A 27,963-nucleotide genomic window follows, 5' to 3' on the forward strand; every position below is an offset into this window, starting at 1 on the left:
TTGGACAATTAGGCATTCCCCACTCCCCCCACACAAATTTAACCAAGAATTTTTAGAAAGGGGATTAAAGATAAATTTTGAATGAAATAGACTGTAGAGATTGGAATAAGAGGTCTAATGGAGAATGCAACCATAAGGACCAAAAAAAAGTTTCTGTGCTGGAGACACGGTCCAGGACTGAAGTCCAAGCCTTGAAAAATTAGGACTGCAGTTGTCATTTGAATGTAAAGTGGAAAGCGGTAGAAAATACTTGGGAAAGGACTTGATGGTGATTAAGACCTAAAAAGTGCGTGAGAATTATTTTTGAAGGTGTAAATATGTTTTATAAATTTCCCAAAATTTCTCAGAGTTTGACCTATCTACTATTGTTATATATAAAGAGAAAGTTAAGAGGGGAGAATCTGAAGCATGGAGTGTGGTAAGGAACCATGGAGTTAACATAGTGCTCGATCAGGAAGGTTTTTAGTGTCTCAGTGTTTTTCAGTTTTTTTCACCTTTTTTTTTCCTCACTCCCAGAAAAGCTTTCAGATTGGCTTTTTACCTTTATGTCACCCTTCACCAGTCTGAATTTTTTTCTTTCTTACCCTTTCTTCTAAGCCTTGTGAAAAATTTTTATTATTGAGTTGCAAACCAGCAAGATCTGCTTTGTGGTTTTTTACGTTTAGGTGACGTGGTGAAGTGTGAGAGTGAGCTGGAAAATATGCACCTTTCATAGGAATATGTTATGAATAGCAAATTCACATGCCTTCAGGTACTAGGCAGATGAAAATGAGTGAACTGCACTAGAGAGTTTATGCTTTATCTTAGAGGGACATCCGGTTATCACGTCCACCTGATTAGTGCCATACATGAATGTGGGCCTAGTTTTCAGCCTTCTTCCTTTTTTTTTTTTTTTAAGTCATGGTTCCTTGGCTAAATTTTCAGCCTTCTTAATAGAACACAGGAAATCTAGATTTTTACTTGTAGTCTCTTGATTGTTAAAAATATTGACAACTACTTAAAACAATTAAAAATAACTTAATGTGGCCCAACCAAACCCAAGTCTATCAGTAGTTGTATCCTGCTTTCCAGTTTTGGACCTCTGTTACAGGTCAGAATGAATAAATTTTACAACTGAAAAAAAAAAAAAAAGATTTAAAGCAAATATGCCAATTAGTTTGGAATTTCAAACCTAGGAGGATTTGAGAAAAATGTCAAATTGAAAACAGTAGATAAGTTTAATAGCCAAATTTAACAGTCTTGAAGTATAGTATGGCAAATGGAATTGGTACTTTTTTAATGTTTTAACTATGGAAACAACCAAAGAAGAAACTTCTCAGTATTTATGGTTTAATAACTAAGGGTTCTGAGCAAAGCTAATTTATAGGTATCTTGTAAGGAAATTGATTCACCAAGAGGCCCCTTACTGTACTTGCAATTCATACGTGAAATTAAATTCAGGAGACCCTCTATAAGTCATCTGTAGTTTTGAATGTTTATTGGTTGCTCTGCCATCCCACATTGTCTTCCCAGTCATTGACTTTTACTGGAAGCAATATTAGTTTCTTGGGTTCTGTTCCTGGCAGATGGGGTGAGGGGAAGGTGTATAGAGATAGAAAGAAATGGGATGGGGAGAGTGTGATGTGAAGACTCATGTTCCTCTTCTTTACATTGTACATTAAAAAATTGATTTGAGTTAACTAGTTTTTCTTGTAAGAATAGTTATTTGGACTAAACACAGTGCATTACACATAGAGCTTAGTGATATTTGTAGAATTGAATCCCGTGGATTAAAGCACATTTACCCATTAGTGGGAAATACTTTAATCACATAATCTGATTCATATTTAGTTGGACTGAGGGGAATGGAAGTTTAGAGGTCAGACCAAGAAAGAAGTGGACCTTAGGCATATTGAAGGCAAGGTGGGGGAGTCTTTGCAGGGGATGAGGGTGAGAGAGGAGGCTAGGTGAGGGAGAGAGTTTTGAAAAGGAAGATAAAATGGTGAAGTACCCTTTCATGTACTGTGCAATTTTACAAAGAGCTCTACCTTTTACAGCTAAATTTACCATAACTCATACAAAGACTACAGAGAATATTGGTTTTTCATGAGGACCTCATGGGTAGTTTGCAGACTTGATTTTCTTCCTTTTAACCCAGTCTTCTCAGGTCAAACTAGTCTATTATCTCTTCATCCAATCCCTCCTCCTCTCTATAGTATAGGAAGTGAAACAGGAGATATGAATTATGTTTGTGAGGTGTTGCTGTTTGAGAGTTTTAAAATGATTCTGAAGAATCTGTTGTATACTTGTGGAGATTATGTTTGTTGAAGGGGGAAACATCATTTTTCCATCCCCATGTTTCTACCATGACTTGTAAAGTTACTCTTTGAAGTAGCCCCTCCCCCCCCCTTTTTTTTTTACCCCCAAGTGCCTTTCCAAGAAAGCATTAGGTGAAGTGAGAAGGGATTGAGTGTGTTTTTGCTCAGTGCTTTCTGGTTCTGTTTTTGGAACTCCAAGTTCTTAGGATATACATTTTCTATTTGTCTGTATGGTAGATTTATCTGAGCAGGCTGGGCCCTATGAGGGAAAAGGAAATGGAATATCTACAAATCTAAGTAAGTTTAATTTACGTTTGAAGTAATAGGAAGCTTTTTTGGCCACTGGTTTTAGCTGTATTTTTATCTTTATTTGTTTGACTCCTGTGTTTTGTTTCTTTGCTTGGTTATGAACCCACAGTAAGGAGGAGATACTTCTGGTGTTCATTAATGGAGGAAGAATTATTTAAGATTTTTTTTTTCTTCTTTTGGATAGAATGTTTGCTAGGGTTCAAGCTGATGTTACATTTCTCCTCCTATGGCTTGCTCTGGTTTACTTTGGCATCCTTGAAACACACGTCTTGCTAAGCAGGTAGCAATCTAGAGCACAGAGATGGAAGGCAATCAGAATTCAGAGATCCTCCCTGGGAGAGGTTTAAGAGGTTAGTAGATGTTAGTCGTAGGTGATGGCAGTACAGTGAGCTGAGTACTAGAAACAGCATGGACTTGATCATAAAAGAAGAAAGATTTTATGTGGAATACGTGACCTTATGTAGATTGCTAAAGATCAGTAAAATGCTAAAAGATATCTTTGCCTGTCAAAGCATCTTTCTTTGCTCTTAATTACTAGTTTATATTTTTCTGTTTGAAAATGTAAAATATCTGGCACTTATTTTTGTCTTTATAGTTGAAATGAATTATTTATTAATATTTTTGGTCACAAATTGAAATTAACATTTAGTATTTGGATGGGGATGAGTCTCATAGTGAATCACTGAAGTACTTGATTAGAAAGTATAAATAACACTTTTCTGAGGTCATTTTAAATTGTAAACGTACTTCTCTGCTTGTAATACCCTATTTGGGATCATTTAGATCTGGATTTAAAGCCAAATGTTAGCTCTGTGAGGTTACTTAACCTCTATGAACCTTTGTTTTCTTACATGAAAAATGGAGAGAGAGCACAATTGTCATGAGTTTGAGAGTGAAATAAAATAAAATATGTAAAAGTGCTATGTAAATAGTAAAGTGAATATCACTTATTAGCACTTTGTTCTGTGTTTATGCTCAGAAAATAGCCAATGATCTTGAAACATACCCATCAGATAAATTTACTTTTACATCCAGCTATCTCTTTTGGAGGGAAACAAGTTCAAATGGCTACTTACAGCCTTGCCATATGACACTTCCACTAGGAATTAGAAATGTTTTTTTCTTTTTCTTTATTCTAGTCAACATTGAACAATAGAAAGCTCTTTTTCTTGCTTTTCATGTTGGCATCCATTGACTGATAGCTGGTATTCTATGTAATTTGAATGCCAGGTAGAATAGTAGCAAAAAGGGAAGGGAGAATACATTGGAGAGATGGTTTCGCATTTTAAAAATCGTCTATTGGGATACTGTTATTTACTTCTAAATATAAAATTATTTTTACTTGGATTGTTTCCCTTTTGTTTCTTTGACTGTTACTGTTATAGCAGGTGAGTAGGAAATTATCCTATGTTTACTATTTGTAGATTACATTAAATCTCACCTTAAAAATAAGTTTTAAAGTTCACATACCTCAGGATGTGAATCTGAGATTTCAGGTGCAAAATTATGCAACAAAATATTTTTATAATTTTCTTATTCTTGAGTGGTCATACAAATAGTGCTGTATTATTTTAAAGGTAATTATTTCATTCAGGGCAGTGTGCTTTATGGAATGCAAGATTGAATTTGATTTTTCTCACATCTAGAGAGCAAACACAATCTGCTTTGTCCTTTTGGTTCCTCATTTGTTAGAGTTTTCTTAAAGAAGTTCCTATAAAAATAATGCAATATATGTTAAGAAAAAAAAAAAAGAAGAAGAAGATAGCAGGAGGGGAAGAATGAAGGGGGAAATCGGAGGGGGAGACGAGCCATGAGAGACGATGGACTCTGAAAAACAAACTGAGGGTTCTAGAGGGGAGGGGGGTGGGAGGATGGGTTAGCCTGGTGATGGGTATTAAAGAGGGCACATTCTGCATGGAGCACTGGGTGTTATGCACAAACAATGAATCATGGAACACTACATCAAAAACTAATGATGTAATGTATGGTGATTAACATAACAATAAAAAAATTTTTTAAAAAGTTCCTGTAAGGTGGTAACTGTGGGGCACTATTGTTTCCTTCTTACTGAGTATTCCAAATTGCCTGAGTTTCTTTTTTGAAAAAGAATGTCAAGTTATTAGAAAGTAGTGGAATTATAAAACCATAATACACAAAGTACTTTAAATCATTAATACTCTAATTTTTGGAAGAGCAGATTAAACCCTCTTACCTGATTTTGATAGAAGTTACTGGCTGGTAGTAGGGAAGCTGAAAATAGAATATAGATCTACAGGTCTCCTGATTCTGAGTGGTTTATTTCAGTTATCTCCCTAATGGGCTGTATGTACTTCTGGGAGTGTATGGAAAACTTATTTGTTGTGCCATTTGAAGGAATAAATAGAACTTCCATTTATATATATTTAAAATAATACCTTTTTCATTACCATTTTTTTGTTTATGTAGTATATATCTTACTGGTAAGACAGTATATATACATTATTTATATTCATGTATATATATATATGCAACTGTTAATTGAACTCAAAACATTAAGGGAGAAAGTCATATTTTAGAAGAAAAGTGTTGTGACATCTTTGATCATTGCTTTCGTTTATCATTCATCAATCAGTGAATGATATTATTTAACAGCAGTCTTAAATACTTGTTGGTTTTGAAATTGTAAGAATACTTTGAAAATTACTTCTAAAAATATATTTTTTGGAGTAATTTCTTTGTGACTATAAAAGTATAATGCATTGCATGCAATTTGGGACATTAAGCAAAGAGCAAGGAAGAAAAAAATGACGCTGTAATCCTATGGCCCAATGATAATTGCTTCCATTCCCCCCCCCTCCCAAAATTGGGATCATTCTGTATTGTAGTGACTTCAAATTTTTATTTTGAGAAAGTAAAAGAAAATTTGAATGATAGAACAGATACATAGATTTAAAAATTAACATTTCTTTACTCTTTTTACTCCCCTTCTATCATCAGAAATGCTTTGATGAACATATTTTTTAGGATAAGTTAAAAATAGGGGTTCTTGTGCCAAAATGTATGATACCCTGCAAGTTTTACAATTTATATTCCCACGAACTTGAGTAGTCATTTTCTCTATACTTTAGCCATCACTGGTTGTCATTAAAACCAACCAATCAACAAACCTTTGACACTTTGATAGGTTAAACATCTCAGATTTAACTTGGGTTTCTTATATTACTACTGAGGTTGAATATTTCTGCTTTTCACCTTTTTTGGCCACTCATATTTTTTTTTTTAATAAATTGCTAGTTCATGAACTTTGCCCATAGTGTTGAGGTATTTTAATATGGATATATAAATATTCTTATATATTTAAGATTTTAATTCTTTATTTTGTATTGTAAAACTTCTTATAGGTTTTCATTTCTATTTTATTTATTTGAATTTTTATGTGGTCTAACCTAATGCTTCTTGAAGCCTGTGTACAGTCCTAATTCTGATCTCTAATGAAGTTTTCACCAGTTTTTGTTGAGAATGTTAGCATAAATTGGCTGGCAGCACATTCCTGTTTCTCAGACTAGCAGTCTATCTTGATGGTGTTTTTCTTTGATTTGAGGCTTAGAAATTCCTTCCTTATTCTGAGAGTCAGATAATTATTCACTTATATTTTCTCCCTGATTTTTTTTTTATGGTTTTATGTTGTACTGTGAAGTTTTTAATGTGGAATTTGGGAGAGATAAAACATGAAGAAGGAAAGGATCTTCTCAAATAATTTTTTTAGAACCTATCTAACCTTGAATCTGTCTATAACCCAGCTATCTTTCTCTTAGTGATTTGAAATGCTACCACTAACTTTTATTTTCTGGGTATAGCATTTTGATGGGTTATATATTAAATTTGAGAGACTGTATAGTATGGTGGAAAAAACACTGATTTTGACTACAGAGATGTGTATCTATGTCTTGGTTTATTTATTCGCTATATGACGTTAGGTAAATAACATAATCCCTTTAAGTCTAAGCCAATTTCTCAATTTTTTAAAAAGACATCTCTTGTGTCTTAGAGGATTGATATGTGGATTAGCATAGATAATATATATGAAAATCCAACTTTTTATCCAAGGTTCCCTGAATTAGGTGCATCTAGAAGACCCTGTGCCTCAATCCTACTTGAAAAATCTCACTAGATATTTTGCTAGAGTTCACTTAATGCTGAAACATATTTAATCTACCACCGGTCTGGTAAACTTCCCCAAGGAGGATGGCTTTGCCTTTTTCTTTCAAGAACCCATTTTGATATGTCTTGGTTATTACTTACTATTCTAGATGGAGGTATTTAATAAGAGGTGAATGAATTTGAGTGACATGGCAATTCTTTTTATTGCTACTAAATCTGCAATTACATTTATAATGGACATCTACCATTTATTTAAATAAAGCCAAAGAAACATTAAATGGTGCATTTTAGAACATGGTAGTAGTAGGCCTTTTAATTATTTATTTAGAATATATAAATACATGGTTCAAATATCAAAACTATATAAAAAGAATACTCAAAAGTTTTGCTTACATCTGTATTGGTTTCACCCCATTCCCTGTAGATAACCATTTCTATTAGTGTCTTGGTTATCCTTCTAGAATTATTCTTGCAAAAATAAACAAATATATTCGTATTTATGTGTGTATATATATTTATATTTATTCACAAAAGGTAACAAACCGTGTACTACTTATTCTTCACTCGTTTTTTTCCCCCACTTAACAATATATCTTGGATATTAATCCATAATAGCACATGGGAATCTCCCATATTTGTTTTGTTTTGTTTTTTTAGAGATAGCGTGCACCAGTGAGGGGGGAGGGCCCCGGCAGTGGGAGAGGGAGAGAGAGAATCTTAAGCAGGCTTCACGCCCAGCTTGGAGCCTGAAGCAGGGCTCACTTTCATGACCCTGAGACCATGACCTGAGCCAAGATTAAGAGCCAGATGCTTAACAGACTGAGCCACTCAGGTGCCTCTCCCTTATTCTTTTTTATTTTTATTTATTTTTTAAAATTTTTTTATTTTTTAAAGATTTTATTTATTTATTTGACAGAGAGAGACACAGCGAGAGAGGGAACACAAGCAGGGGGAGTGGGAGAGGGAGAAGCAGGGAGCCCGATGCGGGGCTTGATCCCAGGACCCTGGGATCATGACCTGAGCTGAAGGCAGACACTTAACGACTGAGCCACCCAGGCGCCCCCCCTTATTCTTTTTTATATATGTTTAGTATTTCATTGTGTAGATGTACCACATTTTATTCATTTAGCCTTTGCGGATGCACATTCAGACTGTTTTTAGTCTTTTGCCATTACAAATAAGGCCACAGTGAATATATTTTGAATATTTTGATTAGTATTTATGGAGTTGTATCTTCAGGATAGATTCTTACAAGTGGGGCTGGTAAACATTTGTATAATTTAGATATTACAAAATTACTCCCCGTGGGGGTTATATCATTATTTTTCATTAGCAGTGTATGAGAATGCAGAGAATATCTGGTTCTCCCCAATGGTCAAAATTGGAAGCGTTATCTTGCATTTCTTTTATGAGTTAGGTTGAACATTCATAGATTTAAGGCCATTTGCCTTTATTTTTCTGAGAATTTCCCACGTCTTTTGTGAATCCTCTATTTTGGAGAGGGGAGCTTATGTTTTTTTTTTTTTTCTCTGTCTTTTTAAAGAGTTCTTTATATAGTAAAAAGTAAGTTTTGTTATTTCTGCTGTTTTTTGCAATACTGTATGATTTCAACTTTTACATTTAGATAGCTGATTTTTTTGGAGTTTATCCTAGTATTTGTGAGGTGTGGATTCAGTTTTATGTTTTCACAAATGTTTGTTTATCCATTTGTCCCGATACCACTTATTAGTGTCTGTCTTTTCCTCAAGTGATTCGAGAAACTACTTCTTTATCATATATCAAATTTTCTTATGTTTTAGGGATTTATTTATGAACCTTCTCTTCTCTTCTGTTGGTTTGTCTATTCATATACAAGTACAACCAACTTTTAGTTTTTGAAATAAGCCTTAATGATCTCTGAATATAAGAAAATAATTTTTATTTTATTAAAGTTGAACACTACCTGTAATATTAGACACAAAGATAAATAGTGTGTGTGTATGTGTGTGCAGGTATTTTGTCTCAAGGCAAATTTTAGATTCCTTAATCTAATAAAAGATTCCATTTAGAGGAAAATAACTTTTTTGGCGGGGGGAGGCGCTGATATTCAGCTTCCAACTGTGCTGGCATATATGGTAGTTAACTAGCTACATACTGCTCTTTAAATTTAGATTAATTAAAATGGAAAATTAAAAATTTCCTCAGCTGTTGTACATTCTAAGTGCTTAGTAACCACATATGGCTAATGGCTACTTTTCAGACAGTGCAAAAATAAAACATTTTCATTATAATGCAAAGTTCTGTTGGATAGCACTGTAGTCTAGAACTTGAATCATACTTAGGGTCTTTTCTGGCCTATTGAATTGATGGCAGATAAGCAAGCAAAAATCTGAAAGGAATAGAAGGTTATGGGAATAATGAACAGGGCAAAATGGAACAGCATAATAAAGGTTATATAAAGAAAATATGTAACTTATTTTAAAAGCCTCACAGAGTAAAAAAGAAGAAAACACTGTTTAAAATTCTGTTTAAGGGGCGCCTGGGTGGCTCAGTCTGTTAAGCGTCTGCCTTCGGCTCAGGTCATGATCCCAGGGTCCTGGAATCAAGCCCCGCATCGCATCGGGCTCCCTGCTCAGCGGGAAGCCTGCTTCTCCCTCTCCCACTCCCCCTGCTTGTGTTCCCTCTCTCTCTGTGTCTCTCTCTGTCAAATAAATAAATAAAATCTTTAAAAATAAAATAAAATAAAATTCTGTTTAAGGGGTAATGGAGGAAAAAAGAAAACATTGTTTAAGAGTCTGACTTTGTTTAAAGGATGCTGGTTCTTAGGAGTTGAATGTAATCTCCTTTGTTTTAGGCACTTCATCAACTTATTGGACATTTGCCTTATATTAAATTTTATCTCAAGGTGATGTGTTTCAATTAAGATGCTTCCAGTTTTGAAGGCAAAATTTGGTCATAGAAGAAAAGGAAAAAGGAACGTACGCACAGAAAACAAAACTTAAGATTTTTTTTAGAATATAAAAAAATCGTGTCTTTTAGTGAGTTTTAAGAATTTAATACTGTAAACAGCATCTAATTCTTTACAGTGCTATCCATGTAATGCAGGTAATTAGAAAATGGGTAACATATGGAAAGATTTTCAAACATTTATTGATCTGTTTAAGACAGGATAAAACAAAAAAATGAAACATTTCTTGAAGTGTTAATGCCTTGAATAAGAAGTCAGCAAAATTTGAATAGAAATTCTATAAAGTTATCTCAGAGATTTTATCTCCGGGTCACCTCTGGAAGATCAAGGGCTGAATATGAGTTGACTTTGGAAGTCAGATTTTGGTGGGATTAGATAAGGAAGCCCTTTAAGGAAAGACAAAGTTCCCTACTTTTAATGGGAGTTCCATGCAATTTTATTAAATCTGTGAGTATCTCTAGCAGTTAGCAAAATGCCTGAAGAGGTGCTAAGTACTTAATGAATAGATTTTTTTTTTTTTTTAAGATTTTATTTGTTTATTTGACAGAGAGAGAGAGGCGGCGAGAGAGGGAACACAAGCAGGGGGAGTGGGAGAGGGAGAAGCAGGCTTCCTGCGGAGCAGGGAGCCTGATGCGGGTTCGATCCCAGGACCCAGGGATCATGACCTGAGCCGAAGGCAGACGCTTAAGGACTGAGCCACAGAAGCGCCCCATTAATGAATAGATTTTGAATGAAAACATAAATCAATTAAATTTGATATCATGGAACTAGTTACACAAAATTTAGTCACATATAATCTAGTATAAAAATATCCTGAATAAAGTTCTCAACTTTATTTACTTGCCTTACTTTTACCTCAGCCAATCAGAAAAGGACAAGCCTTGACACTTGAAAGGCTTCTGTGAAATTGATAGGCAGCTTTGAGGAATATCTTGGGGAAACTTACGGGTCATTTGATAATATTATTTAAAATGTTTTCAAGGATGTTTCTTACACTTTCCCTCCTTTAACCCAACTTTCTTAGTGTATATTTCCTAAGAGCAAGTATTGGCATTTGAAATTGAACTGTTATAATTTTTGCACATTTGAGGGTGGGATTCACATGATTGATGCTGTTTACCATAATTGAAACATGGATATAATTATATACTATTCTTTTTTAAGACAAGCAACTAAGTTAAAGACTGTCCAAAAATCTTCATAATTTGTATTTTCACTCTACTAGTAGATTGTGTTAAATGTCCTTCAGTTTCTTTCATCTTCATTTAATTGAAACATTTTGTAAAAGCTTATATACAAGTTGTACTAAGCTGTGGGAACACAAATATGAATTTGTTCTTGTCCTCAAGGATCTTACAGTTTAATGGGAGACATGTAGCAGAAACATCTACATAATGATGGGGTTTAGGACATGCTACCTGAAAATATGGCACCTTGGCATATTGAATACTTTAAGCTGAAGGAATTTGAGAAAACAGCTTGGACAGGATGGACTTTCTGACCTGCCCCCGAAGCAGGTCAGAAAACCCTTATGAGAGGTGTCCTCCCTTTACCCTGGGGAAAGGAGCATCCTTAGTTCTGAAGATGAAGAGACAGGAATCTGAGGAACAGGCCTTGCTAGTAAGTTTCCCTCAGTTTGCTACACTTAGCTCATACTCTGTCCTGTTACATCTTTCCATGGCTTTCTACTCTTCATCAAATAAAAACAAAAAAGAACACTCAGATTTAATCATTTCTTCAGGTTTTCCTTTCCTTATGAAGGCTCCCATGTCATATAAAACTTATATTAAATAAGTTGTATGCCTTTCTTCTGTTAATCTGTCTTTTGTTACAAAGGTCCCAGTTGAGAACTTAGAAGGGTAGAGGAAAAACATATTTTTCCTCTTGTACAGTATGTATTGACCATATTTAAGCAGTAAGAAGCCAAAAACAAAACTACACTTAAGCAGTAAAATTAAACAGGGAAGAAATTTCTATAACATTGCTTCCTCCAAATACTTTATTGTAGATTCCCCCCTCCATATTATCATTATGCAAACAGCATGTGTTATATTCAAATAGTGTAAGGAATACAATGAAAAGTCTCTCATTCCAGTCTTTCTGCAGAGGCAACTGGTCTTAAGTTTTATGTGGTATTTATAGCCATTTTAAAAACATGCACACATGGGTGATCACACATGGGTGATTATTTATTTTTAAAGTAAGCTCTATGCCCAACATGGGGTTGAACTCACAGCCTCAAAATCAAGAGTTGTATGCTCTACTGACTGAGCCAGCCAGGTGTCCTGTTTGTGTATATAGTTTTAAAAAATATTGAAATACATAATGCACATTTGTACCTTGCTTTTTAGTGTAACAATATATCTTGGAATATTTTCCTTATTAGTGTATGTACTATCTGTTTATCTCATTTTTACTGGTTTCATGATATTGTGCAGATTTTTAACCAATTTTATTAAGATTTATTTATTTATTTTTTTTTTGAGAGAGAGAGTGTGAGGAGGGGCAGATGGAGAGAATCTTCAAGCAGACTCCCCTCTGAGTGTGGGGCTCGATCTCCCCACCCATGAGATCATGACCTGAGCCAAAACCAAGAGTTGGACACTTAACTGACTGAGCCACCCAGACACCCCTAACCAATTGTTTCTGATGAATATTTAGATTGATTCTAGGTTTTTGCTGTGACAAATCTGTGAAGTCAAGGAGAGAAAAGAGATGTATGCATCTTGTGTGTATGTGTGTGTTAGTATAGTAGTGTGTATAATTAGAACAAGGGCTGAGCAGAATCTTAAGGTATTAGTGTAATACATAGATAGAATGTATTGGACAATATGGCAGACAGACTCTAAGGTGGTTCCTGTCATCCCTGCCTGCTGGTGTTCATGCCTTTGTGTAACCCCCTGCCGCAGAGCATGAGCAGAATTTGTGATTTTCTTTTTTTAAGAATTTATTTATATATTTGTTTGTTTATTTCGGGGGGAGAGAGAGCGAGAGATAGAGAGCGAGAGATTGAGAGAGAGAGAGAGCGCACAAGCAGGGGGAGGGAGAGAGAGAAACAGACTCCCTGCTGAGCAAGGAGCCCAATGCGGGACTTGATGAGCCGAAGGCAGATGCTTAACTGACTGAGCCACCCAGGCGTCCCATGATTTCCTTTTAACCAAAAGAATATATTAAAGGTAATGAGATGCTCCCTAATTACATTGCATAAAACTCCATTTTGCTAGCTTGTTTGCTATCTCTCCATCATTAGTTTTGAATCCTACAACCGTGAGGAAATGAATTGTTACAATCTCAGTAAGCTTGGAAGTGCATCTTTCTCTAGTTGAGCCTCCATATGAAGATCTAGTCATGGTTGACACCTTCATTGTGGCCTTGCAGAGGACCAAGCTAAACTATGCCAGATTCCTGACAACAGAAACGGAGAAAATATGTGTGTGTTGCTTTAAGCCATTGGGTTTGTGGTAATTTGTTATGTAGCAGGGAGGCTTTTCTCTCCAAAAGAGAGAAAATTTAAAAAATTTTAAGCTTGAAAAAAAAAATAAATAAAAATAAAAATTTTAAGCTTGGCTACGGCAAGAATATTATGATAAAAATAACTGAAGGAATTTTTGCAGAGGTTAGAAACTAGGATGATTGGTTCTTCCATACATTAAAATTTACTTTTAAGCTAACAATGAAATAATTGTTTTCATTTAAGTACTTTAATGACATAAGGTTTTGATTTAGTTCTTAAAACTGTTATCAGCAATTGTGTCAATACATAGCTCTGATGACCCTGAATAGTCTAAGGGTTTTTTTTGTTTCTTTTGTTTTGTTTTTTAGAGAGAGTGAGGGAGGGGCAGAGGGAGAGGGAGAGAGAGAATCTTAAGTAGGCTTCATGCCCAGCTTGGAGCCCTACATGAGGCTCGATCTCATGCCCCGAGATCATGACCTGAGCCGAAACCAAGAGTTGGGCGTTGGACTGACTGCACCACCCAGGCACCCCTTTCTAAGGTATTTTTGATGTTAAGTAGAACAGGGAGGGTCAGTTCCCTGGAGAAATTAAGAAAATTCAAAATGAGTAGAAATACGATACCTAATCATTCATCCCCTACTCATATGTTGTGATTATTTTGAGTTTGTTTGTTTGGAACCATATGGTACCATATTCATCTTTTTTATTCCAACCATCTAACACATTATAGGTGCTCAATAAATGTTGAGCAACTACCTAGGAATTCTCATTGTCTTCTGTGATCTTAAAAGGCAAATAGAAAGTCATGAATGAGCTAATGAAATATTATGCAAATTCTGCATTCAGTAGTCTACTAGAGAAAGTCAGCAATGTCCCCAGCACTATGTTGTTATATAAGGTTTCCTGACCCATCTATTATTTAAAACAATTTGATTGGCAGTTATAGGTAATAGATAAAATAATGGTAATGAGAACTGTGTTGTTTTCTTCATATTTAAGGAAATTGAGGGCTTGGAGGTTAAGAAGCTTATACAAAGTCATACAACTAGTTGTATCTGATTCCAAAACCTTTTTGTCTTAATCACTTACTATCGTGGCAGAAGTAGAAAAGTTCCCACCAGTTTTCATTATCAAAAGTTTATGTGTATCTTATGGCAGTGGGAAGATAGCTATTAAGTATCCTTGGGATGGTAATGGGGGCAATATGATTTACGTTTTTTGATTAAAAATGGGTTTAAATATGTCATGCTAATATGTTTGATAATTGTAAGTATTAACCATCTCTACTTGTTTTTTTTCTTTCTAAATTTCTTTGTAAATTTATATCCAGTAAAATTCTCTGGTGTATAGGTCTTATGAATTTTTTTTTTTCTTTAACTCACAACCCTGAGATTAAGACCTGAGTTGGTATCAAGAGTTGGATGCTTAACTGACTGAGCCACCCAAGGTGCCCCCAGGTTTTAAAAATTTTGACAAAGGCATACAGTTGCATAACTACCACCACCACAATCCAGATACAGAACAGTTCCATCAGCCCCCCCCACCCCAAAATTAAATTGTGCTGTCCTTGGCTGTTCTGTTCTATATCCCTATCTTTCTGAGAATGTTATAGAAATGGAATCATCTGTATGCAACCTTTGAGACTGTCTTCTTTAGCTTACCATAACGCTTTTGAAATTCTATTTTGTTGAGTGTATCAGTAGTAACTCCAATTACCAAAATGTTGTATCATTAGATGCTGTCCTACCTGTGTCTACAGATACGTTCATTTTTTTTCTCAGTCTTTCTCTGTATTCTTTGGATTGGATAATTTCTACTAATCTATTTTCAAGTTCCCTTATTTTTTTTTCTCATCTTTTCTGCTATTGTGCCCATCTAATTGCAATTTTCGTTTTAGTTCTTGCTCTTTCAGCTAGAGCTGAATTTTTCATTTTTTGATAGTTTTTCACTTCTCTATTGAGATTCCCTGTCTGCCGGTCACGAAGACCCCCTTCTTATTTTAGTTCTTTGAATATATTCCCTTAATTGTTTACATATAAGGTTTGAAGTCATCATTTGCTAAATCCTAAACCTGGACCTACTTGGAGTCATTTTCTATTGATTGCCTTTTTACTTTATTATTTCTTTGCATCTCATAATTTTTGGCTGAAACCAGGGCATTGTAATGTTCTCATGAGCATTGGTTTTTTTTGTTCTAGTGGTCCATTAACTTGCCTGGACTCAATCTGCAAACATTCTTTCCCAAGCAGTGTATACTAGCTGATTATCTGTGTTCAGTTCTTACTTCTTCCAGCTACTTGTTTTTCAGTTTGGTCTCTTGGGAGTGGGTGGAGGAAAGTTCTCTTCCACCTGTGTAATTTGGTGGTTAGCCAAAAATTTGGGCTTGAGATTACATTCAGATTTTGGAGCTCACCCTCTGTGTGGTTCCTCTACTTCTGGGTATTCCCTCTTAATTTCTAGCTCCTCTGCCTGACACCCTAAGCTAGTAAGGGCTTCAACTTTCTGCTGCTTGGGCTGTGTATGGTTGGGGAATGCACTCAGTTTAAAAAGCATCAAACTCATAGATCTTATGCCTTGCAGTTTCAAGGGTAAATGCCTCTATTTTACTGCAGAGGCTACCTGGGGTCTCCCTTTCATACACATGTAATTTAGCTGAGGAGACTTTATGCTCAGATTTTGGGTCAGTACCTCTGTGTGGTTCTTTCATTCCCAGTATATCTGACTTAAATTTCCAGCTGCACTTCCAGCTCTGAAGTGTCTTCTCTACTACTATGAGCTGTATGCTGTCCGGTTTCCTTCGCCATATTTGCAGGGCGTGGGAAGGGCACTCAGCATAAAAACTTCCCTCTGAACTCACAATTCTGTTCCCTTTCAGAATACGCTCTTCTTGGGCGCCTGGGTGGCTCAGTTGGTTAAGCGTCTGCCTTCGGCTCAGGTCATGATCCCAGGGTCTTGGGATCGAGTCCCACATCAGGCTCCCTGCTCTGCGGGGAACCTGCTTCTCCCTCTCCCACTCCCCCTGCTTGTGTTCCCTCTCTTGCTGTATCTCTCTCTGTCAAATAAATAAATAAAATCTTTAAAAAAAAAAAAAAAAAAGAATACGCTCTTCTTTCACTACTTTGTGCTTTGGGACATTTGCCAGTGCTTTTAACCTGTAGTTTTAAAAATATTTTATCCAGATATAAATCATTGTTATCTGCAAGGGGCTCACATGATCACTCACTTGGCTGCCTTTGCAGGAGGTTTCTTTTCACCCCTCTGGTGTACTTTTCTTTTGAAAGTTGCTTCCACCTCTTCTTTTTCTTTCACAATTATCTGTAGCAGTATTCACTCTCTCCAGCCTCTTCACTTCTTGATGTAGTTGAAATATCTTCTGCATATTTGGCTTTCTGTGCAGCTGAAGGCAGTCCTTGGCTCCTAGCCCTGGCATCCCTCTGTGATTTTGTTCTTTTCATTGTTGTCCCTCTTACCTATCAGGTCTTTCTCTCCAGTAACCACCACACTTGAAGAATTACTTTGTTTGCAAAGTTTGAGAGAGAAAAACAATTTTATGTTAATAGGAAAGTTCTCATATAATGACACTAGTTAGAGTGAGATCTCAATAGGATGGACAAAGCCAAAGATGGCCGAAGTTAAAAAAAAAAAAAAAGAATGAAATCTGCTGGCAATAGGAGCAAACATATGAATTTCTGTGTACCTAGCTTGCTACATTGGAAAGAACATGGGCTTTCTGTTAGACGATTCTAATCTTAGCTCTAAAATCTCCTCATCTGTGAAACAGGATTATAATATTAGGTTGTTGTGAGCTTTAAAAAGGAGAAAATTAAACTTCCTAGCTCATTGATACATAGTAAAGACGGAATAAATAGTTTCTATGTGCTACCCTTTAAAAAAAAAATCCTCCTATGGATCATTGCCATTAATTAATACTACCTGGAAATAATATCCCAAAGGCCGCTTTTTTATTTATTGTAGTCCTGAAGATTCTATTCCCCCATCCGCCCTTTTTTAGATGGTAATATCCAAGAGAAGAGAAGTTATCAATTGCCTTTTTCCTAGCTTTTGGCAGTCTCTTGAATGCATGTCCCTAGCCAATAGGCCAAGTTGTTCCAGCCTCTGTACAGATTATTTCTATTTTTTTTTTTTTATTTTTTATTTTTTTAAAGAAATTCTTTTTTGTTTGTTTTAAGATTTTATTTATCTGAGAGAGAGAATGGGAGACAGAGAGCATGAGAGGGAGGAGGGTCAGAGGGAGAAGCAGACTCCCTGCTGAGCAGGGAGCCCGATGCGGGACTCGATCCGGGGACTCCAGGATCATGACCTGAGCCGAAGGCAGTTGCTTAACCAGCTGAGCCACCCAGGCGCCCTGTACAGATTATTTCTAAATTATTTAGAATTTAGATTATTTCTGTCATACCTAAAAGTAGCAATGAACTGTGACATGTTTTCTAAGAACTTTTGTTTCCAGTAGTCCAGTAATTATTTTTTTGATGATTACAAGATCCATACAATAATAAACTTTAGTTTGCCTTGTATGAAGTAGACATTGGGGAGCCAAGAGTCATGTTTTATCTTATTCTTTTTAAAGATTATTTATTTATTTGAGAGAGAGTGAGAGCGAGCATGCACGCGCACACACAAGTGGGGGGGGGAGGGGAGAGGGAGAAGGAGAAGCAGACTCCCCATTGAGCAGGGAGCCTGACACGAGGTTTGATCCCAGGACCCTGGGATCGTGACCTGAGCCGAAGGCAGACACTTAACAACTGAGCCACCCAGGCACCCAGATAGATGTTAAAGTTTTAATGAAGGCAGCAGCCTTATGAATGAAAAGGGAGAGGGGCGCCTGGGTGGCTCAGTTGGGTAAGCATCTGCCTTTGGCTCAGGTGGTGATCCCAGGGTCCTGGGATCAAGCCCCACATCCGGCTCCCTGTTGGGCGGGGAGCCTGCCTCTCCCGCTCCCCCTGCTTATGCTCTCCCTGTCAAATGGGTAAATAAAATCTTAAAAAAAAAAAAAAAAAAGAAAAAGGGACAGAAGGAATCAAAAGAAAGTTTTGAAGTAGACTTGATGTTGGGAAGTAAGTCAAGGATGACTTCAGGGTTCTTAGTGAATAGAGATGACACTAGCTGATGTGGGAAGCCAAGATAGAGCCTCACATTGTTGAATTTGGGGTGCTTATTGAAGAATTCAGGTAGAGATCATGAAAACAGAGTGTAGGTAGTGTATAAAACCTGGTGTTCCCAAGGGTTTGGTCCTCATGGTTTTGTCTGCTGTCCCCCTGGACCCAGCAAATGATGATGGAATCCTGAAGAACACCCAGACTTTAATGGGCATGAAAAGTTGGGGTAATAGTGCAACAACTATGCAGGTAGGAGAGAGACACAGGAGTAAGTGGTATATGGAGCCTTTAACTGAAGCTTTTTTGCCTTACTAGGGTGAGTTTTGGAGCACAGGAACCATGTCCAACTTACTTTAGCATCTTAAAATAGATTAGTAACTGTATTTGGTGTTCCATAAGTTCTTGAATGAATGAATGAAATAAAATATAATGTCACCAACTATGGTGCAGAGATTGGTTAAGATAGATTAGTAGACATTTCAGGAGCAGCTCTTTCTGCCCATGGGTCCTGTCCCCATGCTTTAATAAAACCACCATATTGCACCAAAAAAAAAAAAAAAAAGATTATTAGACATTTCAAAATAGTATATAATGTGTGACATTTGCCTTTTATCTATTTGTAGTTTTATCTGTAGCTTGTTGATAACATTTGAAAATATAGGAGCACATGTAGGCAAACACAGGAATATTTTTTCCAGGTATCTCAACTTGACTTTCACTTCTTTTTAGCATGTTTGTAGCCATGACTATTGGGAGTAAGGATTGGGGAGAAATCTTCCACATGGTGATATCCGAGTTTTAATGACAAATGAAATGTAAATATGATTTTCCAGTTGACCTTTTTGATAGCTTTCATCTGAAATTCTTTACTTTCTTGTGTCTAGCTGTAAAATACATGCTTATTAATTTTAATAGGATTGATTAGTAAGACTTACTGGTATTTCCTTTCTGCTAGATACATGCTACCCACTGTAAAATGCTGGAAAATGTGGATCTGAATTTACCTTATGCATTCTTTGTGGTTGTATGTTTTAGTCACTTCCTCCTATGGTTTAGGATCATTCTTCTCTCAATGGACATCTTTGGATATCCATAGAGGGTGTGTCTTACAGTAGTTAAGGGTTAGGAGGAGATAAAATGCTTTTGTAAAGAAATGTTAATTCCTGAAATAGCTTACTGGAAGACCTATAAAGTAAGGAAAAAATGTTCTAAATCTCATTCTACACCTGCTAAGCCTCTCTACATTTTTCTTTTTCCTTTTTATCAATTTTTCTTTCTTTCTTTTTTTTTTTTAAAGATTTTTATTTATTTAACAGAGACAGTGAGAGAGGGAACACAAGCAAGGGTGTGGGGTGGGGGTGGGGGCAGTGGAGAGGGAGAAGCAGGCTTCCCACGGAGTAGGGAGCCTGATGCAGGGCTCCTTCCCAGGACCCTGGGATCATGACCTGAGCCGAAGGCAGACGCTTAAACCAACTGAGCCACCCAGGCGCCCCGACTTGCACGTCTAAAGAGTTTCTTTTTTTAGTAAATACATTTTAATTTTTATAATTAAAAACAAGTGAGATTGAGATTTTTTGTTTTTAAGATAATTTTATAGTTTTTATGTTTATCTGATATCTGATTGATTTTTAATTACTCAGTGATCCCTAAAGAAACAGGTCTCCTTTTTCAGGAGCATTCGGCAAATAAACCGTGTGGCATTTGCTGGCAATTTGAGTTAGCCATTGTACCGTTCTCCCCCTTCCCCTTTTCTGTTATTTTTTTCCTTTTAAGTTTATTTATTTAGTTATTTAAGTAATCTCTACACCCAATGTGGGGCTCTAACTCATGACCCCGAGATCAAGAGTCTCATGCTCTTCCAATTGAGCCAGCCAGGTGCCCCCCTTTTCTATTATTTTGATAGACCATTGACCGTATGTATTTATATATTTATTATATTAAAGTGTTCACTTATTGTAAGATTTTCTTTCTTTTTTTTTTTTTTAAAAGATTTTATTTATTTGACAGAGAGAGGGAGAGAGACAGCGAGAGAGGGAACACAAGCAGGGGGAGTGGGAGAGGGAGAAGCAGGCTCCCCGCCGAGCAAGGAGCCCGATGTGGGGCCTGATCCCAGGACCCTGGGACCATGACCTGAGCCGAAGGCAGATGCTTAACGAATGAGCCACCCAGGCACCCCTATTGTAAGATTTTCAGTTGTTTTGGGAAAGAAAGTACTAATTAACTATGAAGAAAAAATTATCAAATAGCAAAACAGTTTCTCTAAAGTGGAAATATTTTTTTATTTTTTATGTTATTCTTTATGGAAGTATTTCTTTTTTATGAGCTCTGAGATAAACTCACAATTTTAATAAGTTTACCTTTGGCATTTTTTGTGAGATTGTACTGGAATTTTTTATGAAACTCAGTAAGTATAGAATTTTCCCAGTTCTGGATTCCTTTTGACTTTTATGCATAACTCCCCCACCCTTCCCTCTATCAAATCCATCTTAGAAAAGTGTATAGAAAGCATACAGAGTGGGTGTCAGGAAACCTGGGCTCTGGTACAAATTATAGAACTTTTTTCTAATTGTTTCACCTCATTTGGTTTTTCTTTTGGTGTTTGCAGTCTCTGAACATCAAATTTGATCTACTGTTTCCAAACAAAATATTCCAGCCTGAGCATTTTTCAAGATCAAGACTTCATTCTGTATTATAAATTCTCATTGTTCTTTATAATCGTGCCATTTGCCAACATTGTGACCATTGACAAAGTTACTAAACTACTGAGACTGTTTTCTGTTTGTGGGGATTATAAGGTGATTGTGAAGATTAAATTGGATAGTGAAATATACTTCAAAATACTTAGTTCAGGTATTCTGTAAAGCTGTTAGTTTTCTTATAATTTTATGACTATAATAGAAATAACAGTCATAAGTCTCACATATGAAAAATCATGAAGTATATGAATCAGATCAATACAATATTTTTGTGGTAATTACAGTGTAAGGAAACATCATGATGTTACATTCTTTTATTTTTAAGCCCACACTAAGTTTCTATTCAGGGTCTTTTAACTTGATTAAAGAAATAACAACTTTGTTACTTGGTTTTACTAGATGCTTTGTTAAGCATCCTAAAACTTTTAGTAATTAAATGTATTCCAGGTGAAATTTTGTCTGAAAGAATAATTCTGTGGAATTGTTTTGCCTTTTTTGGTTCAGTATTAATGTTTGGAAGCATGAGATACCCAGATGGCAGTTAAGGATATTTAAATATAAATGGCACTCTATTAAACTGTTGCATAGAGAGTAGCAGATTTAATAGAAGAATCAAATGAAAAGTACCTAAGAAGACTTCTGGTGTTTATTTTAATCTCATTTGTGGCATTTTTTATTTCTAGTATTTTATAATCCTGTTCATCACTTTAAAAATATGTCACAGTAATGTCAAAGTATGTAAAATTCTTGACTATTTCATTTTGCGTGGAATAGATTTAAAGGTCAACACTACTCTTTTATGTAGGTTATGGGTGCTACATATGTGCTTTCAGAGCAGTAGTGTGAGGAAGCTTGAAGTGGGATGGCAGGACGGCCTCATCCTTATGACAGTAACTCCAGTGATCCAGAGAATTGGGATCGGAAATTGCATAGTAGACCTCGTAAACTTTATAAACATTCAAGGTAGGTAGAAAATATGTATTTCACATATCAAAGCTCTGATAAAATTGACTTTTATAAAGAATCAAACTGCATTTGGTTGTGGCAAGTCCTGTCAGAGGATGGGGGCTGGTTTACAAAAAATAATGGATGTTTGCATTTCTCCTTAAAAAACTTTTACAGAAACATTTCTTTTTAATCTTTTTATATTTGTAATTATTTGAATTTTTGTTTCTGTTTCTAAATAGTGTTAAAATCTCCTTAGTTGACCCCATGAATAAATGCTGTAATTAGACTGTGAACTCTTGCAAGACAGGTTAGTTCTTTGTATTTAAAACTCTCTAATCAGAATTTATTTTGTGTTCTAAACACATTGTGTGTGTAGATTATACATAATAATTTACAGGCTATGTCATATTGTCTTGTCATCCTAATACTAATGGTAGTATCAGTCTTTCTGCAATGATTCTACTTGTTCATTTAAAGTTTGATGCATTAAATGAAATTCATCTCAAAAATTTCTGCCCATTTGTATATTATATGTAAAGCTTTCATTTTGTACTGCGTGACTTAATGAGAATACCTCATTTAGAATGCTTTATGATTTGATATTTTAAGGTGTTAATTAGCAGCTCATAAACCTTACACATTACAGGTATGTAAGCATGTTTTCATAGAGTATTGTGCTTTTGTAAATATTTACTTAGGGGATATTATCAAACATTTAACTTACTTGAGTGTAAAATTCTCCTAATCACTGATAACTGTTACCAGTTTTCTTAAAAAAAAAATAAAATTAAAACATGCTGTGATACTGAAATCCTTTTTGTAATTTTAAAGAAATAATTGAGGTACTCTTAAACTATATACTACAGCTAGAAAGTATGAGTACTGGTACTTTTTAAGTCTCCTGACAAGATGTCTATCTTTATTGTGGACTTTTAATGTAGTGAGGTCTAGGGTGAAAAAGTTAAGTTGACTTATTAATTTATAAGTGCACAACAATGATATGAGTGTTTTTGGTTTATTTGTTCATTTTTGTGGTGTGTGTGTATATGAGTGTGTGTGTGTGTGTGTGTGTATGTGTGCTTTAGCTGGTGCTCTAGTACTTTTTCTCCATCCTGCTTATTATGTGGGTAATTATTTTGTCTTTGAGATTAAAGAGATACTAGTTTTATTAAGTGTGGGATATTTTTATCTGCTATGTTGTATACATTTTTCCAGGCTAATTCTATGTTATCCCTCTTAGTTCTTAATATTTTTCTGCCAATGTACAGTACTGTATTATAAATGAAGAGATGAAAGGTCAAAATAAGCTGTTGTTTGCTTTATAAAAGGTAAATGCATCAATGAGGAAAACTAATCGTACTTTTTCATTCCTGTTGTTTCATTTCAAAAATAACAAACATCATAGCTCTTCCTAATATCTATAACATCAGTAACTTTTTGGTGCTCTTCTCAGGTAGACCGTAGCACTATTGGTTGTTTAAATGAAAAATATTAAAGAGAAATAGAAAATAAATACCAGTACATTATTTGTTTTTAATGGAAAGACCATGAAATCCTTTGAGTTTTTTATTTTATTTTATTTATTTGACAGAGAGCACAAGCAGGGGGGAGCGGAAGGCAGAGGGAGTGGGAGAAGCCGACTCCCTGCTGAGCAGAGAGGGGAGCCCCCCCCATGAGTATTGATCCCAGGACGCTGAGATCATGACCTGAGCTGAAGGCAGACGTTTAACCGCTTAACCGGTTAACTGACTGAGCCACCCAGGCGCCCCCTCTGAGCTTATTTTAACCTCATTCATGGAAATTCTGCCCAGGGGAAAACAGCTTATTTTTAGAAACCTTTTGTTTTCTTATGCACTGAGCATACTTTTAAAATATATGCAATTTGACTTTTAAAAAATGGTATTCTTTGAGTTGATACTAAAATAATTGGGAAGTTTTAAAAACTAACAACCAACAAGTGTTGTTGAGATACTGCACTCAGTTCAGGAGAGATTCAGAAATTTTTGTCAGGGTACCATCATGGAATGCTTAAAATCCACTTATGGAACAATTAGAGGACAACAGGGCACCAAACTGTGGTAGTGAGTTGTAGTAAAATTAGAGTTCAAAGAAGGAATCAGTATCAACGGAGTAATAATGAGACTTGAGCTAATCCTTGAATGATTAGGTAGATTGATGGACATTCCTACCAGGAACTTTCTGGAGATAACCTGGACTAGATTTGAAGGTGGAGCTCTATGAATAGTATTACTTTCCCCAATTGACATATGAAAAAAAAAAAATGAGGTTAATAAACTTGCCCAAGACCATGCAGTTTCTCAATGGCAAACCTAAAATTTATAAACAAGTTTCTCATTCTTTTTATTTTTAACATTTGCAGTAACTTATTATGGTACATTTTAAATACAAATAAAGTAGAGAAAACAGGTATAATACAGAGGTTATAATACCTCTGTACCCATCTTTCAGCTTTAAGTTGTATCAGCTCACACGGCTAGTTGTGTTTCATCTCTGCTTCTCCCTACTCATCCTTTTTTTGGATCTTGTGTATTTTATGTAGGGATATTTGAGCAAAAGAAAGCCAGACTAAACACTGGCTTAAGTTAGAGGTTTATTTTTCTTGTATGTAAGTTCACAGATAGGTAATGCCTGATGTGGATTTAGTGGCTTAAGGTTGTTAGGATCAAAAATTTATGATTTTCTTGGCTTTTTCTCATGGTCGCAGGATGGCTTACTGTAGCTCCAGCCATCATGTCCACCTTCCAGACAAGAATGAGGTAGAAGGGAGAAGGGGACAGTGGGAAAGGGGTTTCGTTTATATTAGGGAATTAAATTTTCTCAGAAATTTCCAGCAGGCATCTGCTTATAAATCATTGCTAGAACTATGTCATATGGTCCTCTCTGGGTCATAGAGGCTAAGAAATGAGGTGGGCACATTGCCACCTCAAACGGAGTTGGGGATTTAAATTTATAAAAAGCAAATGTCTCAATCTGTTGAGGCTGCTATAACAGAATACCATAGATTGGGTGGCTTATAAACAAATTTATTTCACATGGTTCTGGAGGCTAGAGAGTCCAAGTTCAGGGTGCTGGCACATTTGATATCTGGTAAGGGCTTGCTTCCTTGTTCAGACAACTGTCTTTTTGCTGTGTCTTCACATGGTGAAGGGGCTAGCGATCTCTCTGGGGTCTTTTTTAATAAAGTACTAATCCAGTTCATGAGGGCTTTGCCCTCAATACCTAATTACCTCCTCACCTCCAACTACCATCACATTGGGGGAATACATTTCAATATATGAATTTTGGGAGGACACAGACATTTAGTCTTTAGCAGTAAAGAGATAAGCATATTTTATTGGTTCAGTTTTTGTGCATAATTTAAAAAAGTTGTCTTGTATAAATTTATATTTTGTTCTATTCACATTTTGGAATTGCCTGCATTTTCAGATTTTTTTTCTTTGATTTTTTTTTTTTCCTCCCACTTTTCTTTACTGGCAAGGATAAAACTAAACTTCTTGATTTCTAAAAATGATAATAATAGTTACTATATATATGTACTTACCATTGAGGTTTGAGGGTTTGGTGGGCATTGCTAACGTTTCATTTCCATCTAATAAACTTTAAGGCACTTTCTTTTGTCAATTTTTTTTTGAATGTAGATTTGGTATGTATAGCACTGTGATATAAAAGACAAGACAAGGAAGCTAATCTCAACATGGATGGACTTCAGGGTGCCTGTGTTCCCTATGGCTTAATAAGCCAGTGCATACAAATAAATTAGTTAAAAATTTACTGAACTTTGTTTCTTTCTAAGTAGTTGTATAGTTAATACTTGTATAGAGGAGTTTGTAGTTTGCTAAGAGGTTAAATATCATTTCAGTTGAAGTGTGTTCGGCCTGAATTGCAACAACTTTCTTTAAATTATAAATTATAAGAGTTTTTGCTACTTAAAAAGGGAAAAAGAAAGCACCTTTTCTGTACAACTAACATCAAAATGGCTAGATTGACAATATGCTTAAAAGCTCCTGAATATTTGAATTGGGTTGAATACAACTATTTAAAACTCAGATCTGCAGTCTGCTCAGGTTACTAAAGATAAACGCATCATACATTCAATATCAGACTTTGCCGCAAGGTTTCATTTCCACATACAAGTACGCATGCTCCTTTCTTCTGAGACTGCGTGAAGACTGAGCTTTACAGTTTCCTTTTTAAGTCACTTCGTAGTCCCAGCAGTAGTTTAGAAATAGAAAAGTTTGGTTGCTTTAAAGAATAGTTCTTGAATGGATTCTTAAAGTACAATATTTTCTTTGGTTTTAAAGAGAAGCTTTACTGCCTAGAATGGGTACACAATAAAATATTGAAAGGAAAAAAAGAAAGTTAGCTGTATCCTAGTTTTCTAAAACCTGGCAGGCTGGCACAGCTAGAATTAGCATTACAGATGGCATTTGGCAACATAGCTACATATCACTAAGCCCTCATCTCCTGAGTTTTCTTCAGCCTGTCTATCAATTACAATATCCAATCGCTGCACAGAGATGGAGAAATGGGATGATCACAGCTCACACGATGCTGTTTGGTTAGAAACGTCAGTGCTGCACAACCCACGGCTGAGTCAGTGTCTGTGAGAAAATGAACTGAATTAATATATAGAGGGGGTTGTATCTCTGAACATTTACAGCCTAAATAACCGCAATAGCATTATTACACAGTAGAGGGAGGAAAGCTAGAGGAAGTCTATGGACAGGGGAGGTAGGGGGAGACTGGGAAATTTTCTGATTGTTCAGAGGAATCTTGAAGATGATGGAAATATCAGATGTGCTAAAGTTTCCTAGTAATGCCCAAGGATGCTGATCTGGCTTTCAGTGCTGCATTGTTTGAAAAAGCAGAGTCCCTTTATACTCTGATCTCAGAATTTTTTTCTTGTTTTTGTGTGTCTACCTTGGCATATGCTAAAGTAAGGTGTGTATTCATTTATTACATGATATCACTGGCTTATAATTCTATACATCTATGAATATGAGAGAGATTGAGAAAGATATGTTTGGCCTTTGTTTCATTATGATCATTTACTTTTCTGGATGAAAAAGATCATATATCTTGATTGTCAGCTAAATGGCAAGTTATTTAAAATAAATGGAGTGTGTTTTTATTGTTTTCATGGGTTTGATGCTTTGTTTTTTATTTCATTTAAAGTCTTAGAATCTTCATGTAACTTGAGAATGCATTATGTTTGGTATTGTTTTTTATGAATATCATAAACAATTCAAGGAAAGAATAATTTAAAGTATTTTTAATATATTTGAAAATTAAATTCAAGATAGACAAATGAAATCGTTGAAATAATTTTCTAAAGAAGAGGGTAAATGTATTTTTATTTTTGGATGAATTAATGATTAGCTGAACCACTTATATGCAGTAGTATTTTACAGAATTGATTATATTTGAATGATAAATTTTAACTGGTTAAAATGACTTTTTTTCTAGTCTCTTAGAACATAGACTCTGAATAGATGATCTAGATGCTGCCATTGAACTAGAGAGTAAATCAGATAAGTTTTTGGATTATTGCAAAATGATTTTCAACCAGGGAGAATTTCTAAATAAAGATAATTGTTCTTGCTGTGAGATTTTAAATCTTAACAGGTAGCATTGCTTACTTTATTTGGAAATTTAAGCTGAATATTAAACACCTCGGCTATTTTTTTTCTTTTGTCTTCATTATTCCTGTCCTATTGACCTTTCATTTTGTAGGGGTTTGGGGGGATATACATCTTAAAATTATTTTATTTTTAATGTTTTTAAATAGTTCATAAGAGCCTTTCCTCGAAATGACAGGAAGTTCTTGTGATTTCCCCCATTTAATTTCTAGAAGTTCAAATGGTCATCTTAATGGTTGTCACAACTTATTTATATGTTTAGGCTAGCTGGTGGTGTCTTGTATTGGCTTCTTTTGTGGTTTGGTGTCCAGAAATGTTTTTCTAAGCTTGTTTTAGTAATAGAGTTATAAAAGCAGGAATCTCAAGCTAGACCTTTTTGTCTTATACTTGATAGA

The 27,963-nt window shown here is 35.4% G+C and overlaps 1 protein-coding gene across 4 annotated transcripts in view; it reads left to right on the forward strand.

Annotated features, from left to right (window-relative positions):
• Positions 1–27,963, forward strand: part of BTBD10 (BTB domain containing 10) — a 73,491-nt gene that overhangs the window by 1,057 nt on the left and 44,471 nt on the right. Inside the window, exons 1-2 of one of the 4 annotated variants that reach the window (XM_032427301.1) lie at positions 21,859–21,923; positions 22,148–22,215. The exons of 1 other annotated variant lie outside the window; for it this stretch is intronic. Coding sequence is in view for 2 of the 3 variants with exons in the window: in XM_032427298.1 (XP_032283189.1) it covers positions 26,746–26,870 (125 nt within the window). In the remaining variant the exon portion in view is untranslated. Of the gene's footprint in view, positions 1–21,765; positions 21,924–22,147; positions 22,216–25,448; positions 26,871–27,963 lie in introns of those variants that run through there. 2 more of the 4 variants (XM_032427299.1, XM_032427298.1) reach the window with 2 other exon arrangements.

The sequence above is a fragment of the Phoca vitulina genome, unplaced genomic scaffold, assembly GCF_004348235.1.
Source record: "Phoca vitulina isolate PV1807 unplaced genomic scaffold, GSC_HSeal_1.0 scaffold36, whole genome shotgun sequence".
Classification (NCBI taxonomy): domain Eukaryota; kingdom Metazoa; phylum Chordata; class Mammalia; order Carnivora; family Phocidae; genus Phoca; species Phoca vitulina.